Source organism: Stegastes partitus, unplaced genomic scaffold (assembly GCF_000690725.1).
Source record: "Stegastes partitus isolate 25-593 unplaced genomic scaffold, Stegastes_partitus-1.0.2 Scaffold275, whole genome shotgun sequence".
NCBI classification, from domain to species: Eukaryota; Metazoa; Chordata; class Actinopteri; family Pomacentridae; genus Stegastes; species Stegastes partitus.
In genome coordinates, this window is record NW_007578006.1 from 565,570 (window position 1) to 573,333 (window position 7,764).

The following is a 7,764-nucleotide window of genomic DNA, read 5'->3' on the forward strand; positions in this document are numbered from 1 at the left end:
CGTTTTCCTTTAAACAGAACACGCACAATGGACACGGTCGCCTCCCTCCTCGGTGAGTTTTTGTCATTTCTGAACTCTCAGTTTGACATGTTGATTGATAATATCTGCAGCAAGTGTCGTTTATCCTTGATTTTATTTTCTGTTTCAGTTCTTTTAACGTTGCCACGGCTTGTGGTACCTGAAGGTATGTGTCAAATATTCCAATATTTCATTTTTAATTCCACTTTGCAGAGCATACTGTTAACATTCATAACATATACAGTACTACATTAATATATATTTTAACTTGGTTTGTCTCTGTAGCTGCCCATGTGACCTCGTTGAAAGCCGTTGTTGAGGTAGTGGGAGACAATTCGAGGATCTTTACGGGGGAAAGCATCCGACTGAGATGCAGCATTCTTGGTGACGGCAGGTCTGTCTGGAATTACCTTTGGTTCAGGGGAGCTGAGCAGCTCCCGTATTCTGGGCAGGAGTTTAGTCTGTGGAATGCTGAAGTTAAGGAGAGTGGGAAATTTTCCTGCCAAGGAGAGAGGGACACAGCTATAGGGAGCATACATACTGCACAAAGTCAACCTGTGGAGATCCACGTGGACGGTGAGATCTTTTTTTTTTTTTTTTTATCTGAATATTTGGAAATTAACTTGATTTGCATGTCAGGCTTATTATTTTTCTTCCTTGGCTTCTTCCTCAGTATTGGACTGTGATTTCTCCTCTAACACGTCTGAAACAGCTGCCACTAACCTGATTTGTTATTGTGACTGTCAATATAAGACTAAGCTGTCATTCAGAGGTAACTTTCTTCTTTGTGATCTTTGTTCAGGAGGGTGGGCTATCCTACAAGTCCCACCTCACCCTGGCCTCGTTGGAGACACCTTGAAGGTGACCTGTCGCATCCGAGGCAACCCCCCAGCCCACGACATCATTCTCTATAAAGATGGCGTTGAAGTAATGAGGCAAAACGTAATCAAGCCACATTTCTACCTGACCAACCTGACCCTTGAGGACCAAGGAATGTATTCTTGCAGGGCATCTTGGGACATAAGGAGACGCACCCACTCCGTAGTTTCAGTTGCCAATCACGTGAAGGTCTTAGGTGAGTTTATTGCTTATGCTGAATTTGATTGTGTTGATGTTAAAAGTCTACCAGCTCCTCTAAAGCTCACTTATTAACACATAGAAATTGGAAAAATGACAGTTTGTGGTTGTGGACTATTTCTTTTCTGTTTGGTTCTTTTGTAGAGTCTTATTGACTTTTGGAAGTCAAGAAATAGTCCTACATACTGTTAAAATGCCTGTAAAACCACAAATCATTGTTTGCACACCTACTCTGATTGATAAACATATAACCAGCAGCTATTCAGGTTTCTGGGAACATGAAGGAAACAGCTGGCTCTGTCCAAGCAAAATCCTTCAACTGCTTTTCAGTTTTTGTATGGATGAAACAAAATACGACATGTTGATGTGTGAGCTTTAGAGGTGCTAGTAAGAGGATTTTGTTACCAGACCTACATCAGACTCAGCTGGGCAAGTTGTTTCAAGTCTTTAGGCCAAGCTCAAGTGTCATATTTTTCTTGCAAATACAAATTTTGTGCAGCTGTTCTCCGTCTTACATACTGTTATCTCATACAATAGTGAAGAAATTATTTTCTAGACATAATTGTAAACTATTCCAGTAATGTTTTTTCTCCTCTGGCTCTATCTCAGAGGTTCTGTCACAGCCTGTGTTGGAGATCGTTACTGACGATTACCACAGTCAAGTAAATAAGATGAAGCTCATCTGCCATGTCCAGTACAACCTTCACGCTCCTGCACCTCCGATACACTACTATTTCTACAAGAATAACAACCGACTGGGAACAGCCACCTCTGAAGGCCATGACCTGGTCAAACGGACTCCGGGGCTGTACAGCTGCAGGGTCAGGGTGCCTGAGTTGGGCCTGTCGAGGTGGAGCGAGGCCAAACGCTTTGGGCAAATGACAGGTACATAAAAGTAAATAAAGCTTTGTGTCCTAGAGTAAAAGTTCATTGCCTAATCCCCTGAATTATGAAACCTTGCGCAGCAGTTGCACAGTTTTTGAGGTCACCTTGTCTCTGATCCAATAGGACCACAGATTATGGTGCCACCACGTCCCAGATACCAACAACCACTAGCTCCCCCAGTGTTATCCCTCCTGCCTCCTGCAGCTCAGCCAACAGCAGCCCAGCTTCCCACTCCTACTCTTACTCAGCGTACAGAGAAGAGCTCCCGGTCATCAGAGCATCCTCTGAAGCCTTCACAACCAGAGCCAACCACTCTGCTAACTGCACTCCAGTCTGCCAAGCACACTACCATCTTCCTGCCTCCTGCAGTTCAGTCAACAACAGCCCACCGATCCACTCCAACTCCTACTTTTATTCAGCATACAGTGGAGAGCATCCAGTCCGCAAAGCGTCCTCTGCACTTTTTTAGCCATACTAGCCCAGAGCCTGTCAATGAAATCCATGAACGTTTGTCTGGAGAATCTGACGAGAGTGAGTCCTTGTGACTTATCTGGGATTTCAACAGAGGCTGTCCTCATAAAATAAATTATCCTGAATCAGAGTTATCAAGTATGACTGCTATATCTTTAGCTTTCTGATATAAATCATACCGGGCCATTATACTGCCATTGCACACTTATGATTGTGATTAACTGTGTAATAATCGTTTTTCAGATTCTAGAGTATCAACTTCATCATGTCATCTGTAGGAAACTAGCTGGAAATGTCATACTTCAAAAGCAATAAAACATTTGATAAACAACATGTACTACTTGACTTTATTTTCAGTGAAAACAACTTCTTTTTACAACTCTATTATACAGCAGTACATCTTACATATTAGAAATACTGGTATGATAACACATCAGTAGATATTATATTTCACCATTGCAGAAGGGTACAGTCACTGTTGCCAGATATACACTGAGATTATTACAAAAGCTACTGACTACAGCGGCATTCTGTGCATTCTTAGCACAAATATATCTACGTCTCAGTTTTTGCAGTTAGATACAGACCCACTAGGTTACCATAGGTGACGGTGCAGCTAGAAAGGAAGCAGTGGTTAAAGTGTGAGAGAGAAGTAATAAAACAGACAGAAAAAGAAAACAGGAAGGTAATAGGGTGTGAAAGAAACGGTCGAAGGTGACATTAGGTCACTTCATTTACCTGACAGAACAACTGAAGGCATTGATCAAATACTTTACAGGCATTGGTTTAAAGTAAAGGTTAAGGTTAGATATATCAAGCAGCGTTTAGAACTGAAGATACATTTCATATAAATGGCAAAACTCCTGCACACTGCCTTGCTTACTGCTAATATATTTATCAGCAATGCTTTGGTCTGCAAGTGTATGGATGAGTTTCATGTATGTACATTGATGATGAGCAACATATTTTGTTTTCATCAGAAATCTTTTTATTTTTTTAGAATTTTCTTGTTCTTTGGCCATTTTCCAGCTAAAGTTGATGAACTGTTGTAGTGCCCTATGTGTCATAACAATGTAAGATTCCCATTTATGATTAATATAGCCACTTTTTGGTAGTATTTGTAATATTTTGAGTCTAAATGACTTCATGATGTGATTTTTTTTATATCGTTTTGGCACATGATAGCATTTTACAATGTTGTAATCTATTATAACAATTCAAGATTCCCATTTACAATGAATATTCCCATATGTTGTTAGTATTTGTCATTTTTGTAGTTTGTTTTTTTTTCTATATTTTGTTTTGAAGCCTGCTCCTACTGCTCCTAACATCTGGATGACATTGTGTTTTTTTGTCTCCTGATGTTTTGCTCATCAGTTGACCACTTTTTTTTTTTTCTTTTTTAATCTGACAAATTACACAATGAAGGTGACGTGAATCACAATGTTGTAAACAATGATATTCCTCAGTAATACAAGAGTGTGTGGGTGGTTTTCTAATTTTTATTCAAAGAGTAATGGGTAAAACAAGAAGTTAGGTGATAATACAAAATGTACAGGGCAGCTTCTGAGCAGCTCTTAGGCACAGTGTAGCACCACCAGCATTTGGCCATTGGATCTGCACAGTAGAAGAAGAGATTGTCAGTGTTGTAGCACTACTGAGCATCAGGCCTTGTCTGAGTAAAGCAGAAACCCAGAGAAGATGCTGTCGTCCTCACTGCTGGCGTACACCCCATTCCAGTCTCTGAGCGTCTCCATCCACACCTGATCACCTGCTGCCAGCCGGAGCACCACCAGAGTGGACGCCTGGTCGATGTCTTGACCGTACAGAGAGTCCCGCGTCCTCACTCGCCGTGACCCGTTCACCACCAGTGTGGCTCGCAGTGGCTGATTACGCACCGTGATGTGGAAGGAGAAGACATAAACGCCAGGGTAGACACATGTGAAGCTGTTGGAAGTGACGTTGAAGTGGTTCTCTTCGTTGTAGAAGACTTTGTCGAAGCGGATCGGGAAGCCAGAAGGAGGAAAGGACTTTCTTGGAGAGATGCCTACACTGAAGGCAGAGCGTTTCTGGGGAACCCCCGATCCTTTAGCACCTTTGAATCCACGAATGCCTCGATCACCTCTCATGCCAGGGTAACCTCGATCCCCTTTTGGTCCAGGCATCCCTCTTATGCCTTGTGGTCCCTGAAGCCCTCTGACCCCTGGTTCTCCTGGAGGTCCAGGAGGGCCCTGATCCCCTCGGATGCCCACAGGCCCTGGGGCGCCATGCTTGCCATTCAGCCCTGGAATTCCCATCCCTCCTGGGATTCCAGGTGAGCCAGGATCCCCTCGTTCACCTTTCTGTCCTCTCTCCCCAAATGAGCCACACTCCCCTTTATCCCCCTTGTCTCCTTTAGGCCCTTGTTGAACTGCCAGTCCTGGAGGTCCAGCTGGCCCTTCTTTTCCCGGTTCTCCTTTATCCCCAGCCGTCCCATTGTGGCCAGGTTCTCCTTTGTCCCCACTATCGCCTTTGAAACCTGGCAACCCTATTTCACCTTTTTCACCTTTGTAGCCAACATCACCTGCAAGGTAAGGGAAACTACGTCAGAACGAGTAAAGTCAACTTTTCACAATCTAAAAGAATTCAATGACCACCTAAACAGTGTTGTACCTTTTTGTCCTGGTTTTCCAGGAATTCCTGGTGAACCAGTTATCCCACTGTTTCCTCTGTCACCTTTATCCCCTGTGAAATTTACACAAAACAACAATGTGAATATTTCTCTTTTAACATGAGATACTTAGGGAGGAAGAACTAAATGTTTAACCGACCTACAGTGCACAGCTTTAGGGAGCTCATGAGTCAGGAGGCCTCAATGTCACAGCCTTTATTTGACCTCTGTTATTATTCATTTCTTCATGAAAAATCAAATGTAGTTGTATGTCTCATGCCTATGCCTATACTTCTAACAACAAATGACCTCATCCTTGTGTGTGGTCAGAAGTCTGCTCTATTGGAACCACACCCAACTGTGATTTCCTGGAGTACATTTCTGGATCAGCATGATGAGAAGTTAAAACAGCGGAGGTCAGCAAAACAAGACTTCCACCGAAAAGTTCTTTCTTAAGTAATACACTTAAAGTAACCTCATACCTTATTCTTTATAGTTTTTTCTAATATCTTGTACAGTATGCTTAAGTACGTCATATGGTATCTAAAGAGAAGTGAATCTGCTGCATCAGGAGGCTTTGAGAAAGTTCAGGGTTTGTTTTGTGGTCGTATTGTAAGTTAAGATGATCCATTCACCCTAAAAAGTAATTCAAGGGATCTACTTCCACAACTTAATTCAATGAATTGCAAGATAAAAGTTTTATTTTATTTCATTTTATTTTGATAAACCTTTAAAGTTGCAAACATTATTTTTATGGGTTGGGTTTGCATAATAATATTAGTAATTGTATCAACTTAATTTTGTGTGTAATTTCAACTTAAATGTTTGCATCGATTGATTTAAAGCTAATTGGACGTTGAGGTAACTGAATAAAATTAGCATAAAATGAACATGCCTGAACAATTTCAGATCAAAGAGAAATATACAGTATTATTATAAAATGCTTTGTAATAAACCAGCTTAGATGTGTATTCAAACCTATTATGCTTACCCCTGTCTCCTTTTAACCCCATTGGACCACTCACACCAGGTGGTCCGGGTAAACCAGCTGCTCCTGCAAGGCCTCTATCACCTGGTGGCCCTATTAAAATAAAAATTAGTTCAAAACACACAAACAAACTCATTAAATATATTTACACCTTATCAGTGAGTCTGCTACCTGCCAAGCCTCTGTCTCCCTTTGGGCCCCTGGGACCCCTCTCAGGTGGACAGCACTCACAGAAGTTAAAGTAACACTCATTGTAATCCAGGGTGTAGTTCTCTGGGCCGGCACCAGGGGGCTCAGTGCCCTCACTGTAGTGCTGTGGAAAGACATGACTTGGGTAAGTGGTCCTCTCTGTGGTTGGCTCCGGGTGTGGCGGCACAGGATTTGCGGTCGCCACTATCTTGAGAGTCTTTGGCATGCTGGTGGTGACGGGGCTGTGCATGGTGATCGGAGAGACTGGCTTCTTGGTGTACTGGTACTTTGGTTTCTGTGTAGTCTTGGCTTCAGCGCAGGAGACCACAGCGAGCGTAACCACAACAACAACCACAAGAGTCGAGTGACAGGAGATAATCCTCATGGTTGACTGGGATCTGAAAAACACATCAAGACACTGCTTCTGTTTGTCTGCACCAATTTCAATTTCCATCTCGTGTAGTACAAAAATAGCACATGCGCAGTCACAGTTCACTGCTGCAAAACACTGATGTAGGAAATATGAGCGAAGATATCTCTGCTCTCATCACTTCTATCATTTCCATGCATATATTCCATATCTATTTGTAATTTTCCCCCCCCCACACTTTTTGTTCCTCTATGTTGACCTCTGTAGGCAGTCTCAAGTTACAGCTAAATTTTTTCCCAGCCTGACGTTCAATCGAAGTTCATTTCAAATGTCAGATTCCTGTCTCTGGTCATTTATCAGCATCTCAAGTGTTGAACTAGAATGAAAACCGGCAGTTTCCTAAATCACGATCTCAGTTTCTTAAATCACAAAGTTCCGTTAACTATACGCCAACAAATGCACATGAACTAACGGTCTTATTAGGTTGCTTGTGACGGTGAGGTGCAACTCTCCGACAATATGTATTCAGCAAATTTCACAAGACTCACCCAGTTATGCATAAGTAGTACGGTCATTTATCCTCTCTTGCGATGTCTTGGAGGCAGCACCAGGAGCTCCAGGTCTCTCTGATATCTCTGCCAGCCTTGGGTGAAAGAACATCCCCACCAATGAGGGTATTCGCTGGAAGCACAGGGGGAGGTCTGAAATCCCACTATGGCAGGCTGGAGCTGACCCAAGGAGAACCACTGTGCTGTGGCCCATTCTCTTTAGCCCCGTTGTGTAGAAAGGTGCTTTTGTGACACGGGATACAGCGCCCGCCAGGAGCACTCCCTCGCTGCAAGCTAGGCAAGGAGCAAAGGCCGTGGGGCAATGGGTCACCCGATATGGGAGGCATTCCTCCAACGTCCAACCTGCTACCCAGGCTCTTACGGTGGGACAAAGCCAAGCAAAGAGGAGTCTGTGACAGAGGCCAGGGCACTACAGCGGCCTTTTTTTTCCCCAAGCTTAGGTTTGGACAACACTCTTCAAGTAACTGCAAGATGCAAGCTGTTTTGATTTTTAGGGTCCGAGCACACCAGTGCAAGGACCCTATTGTAACCGTTGTGATTATTATTA

At 43.0% G+C, this 7,764-nt stretch overlaps 2 protein-coding genes across 2 annotated transcripts; one reads left to right on the plus strand and one right to left on the minus strand.

Moving 5' to 3' along the window:
• LOC103357828 (Fc receptor-like A) lies at positions 1-2,784 on the plus strand. Its single transcript, XM_008282548.1, has 6 exons — positions 1-52; positions 149-184; positions 304-594; positions 821-1,093; positions 1,705-1,980; positions 2,104-2,784. Exons 1-6 carry the CDS (start codon positions 28-30, stop codon positions 2,523-2,525), a joined length of 1,323 nt encoding a protein of 440 aa, XP_008280770.1. The 5' UTR covers positions 1-27; the 3' UTR covers positions 2,526-2,784.
• Positions 2,785-4,115: 1,331 nt separating this feature from the next.
• On the minus strand, positions 4,116-6,663 carry LOC103357829 (inner ear-specific collagen-like). The gene is made up of 4 exons (XM_008282549.1): positions 6,261-6,663; positions 6,093-6,182; positions 5,104-5,175; positions 4,116-5,014 (listed from the first exon to the last, which is right to left on the minus strand). The coding sequence occupies exons 1-4, from the start codon at positions 6,661-6,663 to the stop codon at positions 4,116-4,118; spliced, it is 1,464 nt and encodes a 487-aa protein (XP_008280771.1).
• Between the last annotated feature and the right edge of the window lie 1,101 nt (positions 6,664-7,764).

Coding starts and splice junctions, on each gene's coding strand:
- LOC103357828 (XM_008282548.1), top strand. CDS start 28: ATGGACACGGTCGCCTCCCTCCTCG. Junction 595..820: donor TGTGGAGATCCACGTGGACG/GTGAGATCTTTT, acceptor ATCTTTGTTCAG/GAGGGTGGGCTATCCTACAA. Junction 1,094..1,704: donor CAATCACGTGAAGGTCTTAG/GTGAGTTTATTG, acceptor GCTCTATCTCAG/AGGTTCTGTCACAGCCTGTG.
- LOC103357829 (XM_008282549.1), bottom strand. CDS start 6,663: ATGAGGATTATCTCCTGTCACTCGACTCTTGTGGTTGTTGTTGTGGTT. Junction 6,183..6,260: donor GGGAGACAGAGGCTTGGCAG/GTAGCAGACTCA, acceptor TTATTTTAATAG/GGCCACCAGGTGATAGAGGC. Junction 5,015..5,103: donor TGGAAAACCAGGACAAAAAG/GTACAACACTGT, acceptor CTTACCTTGCAG/GTGATGTTGGCTACAAAGGT.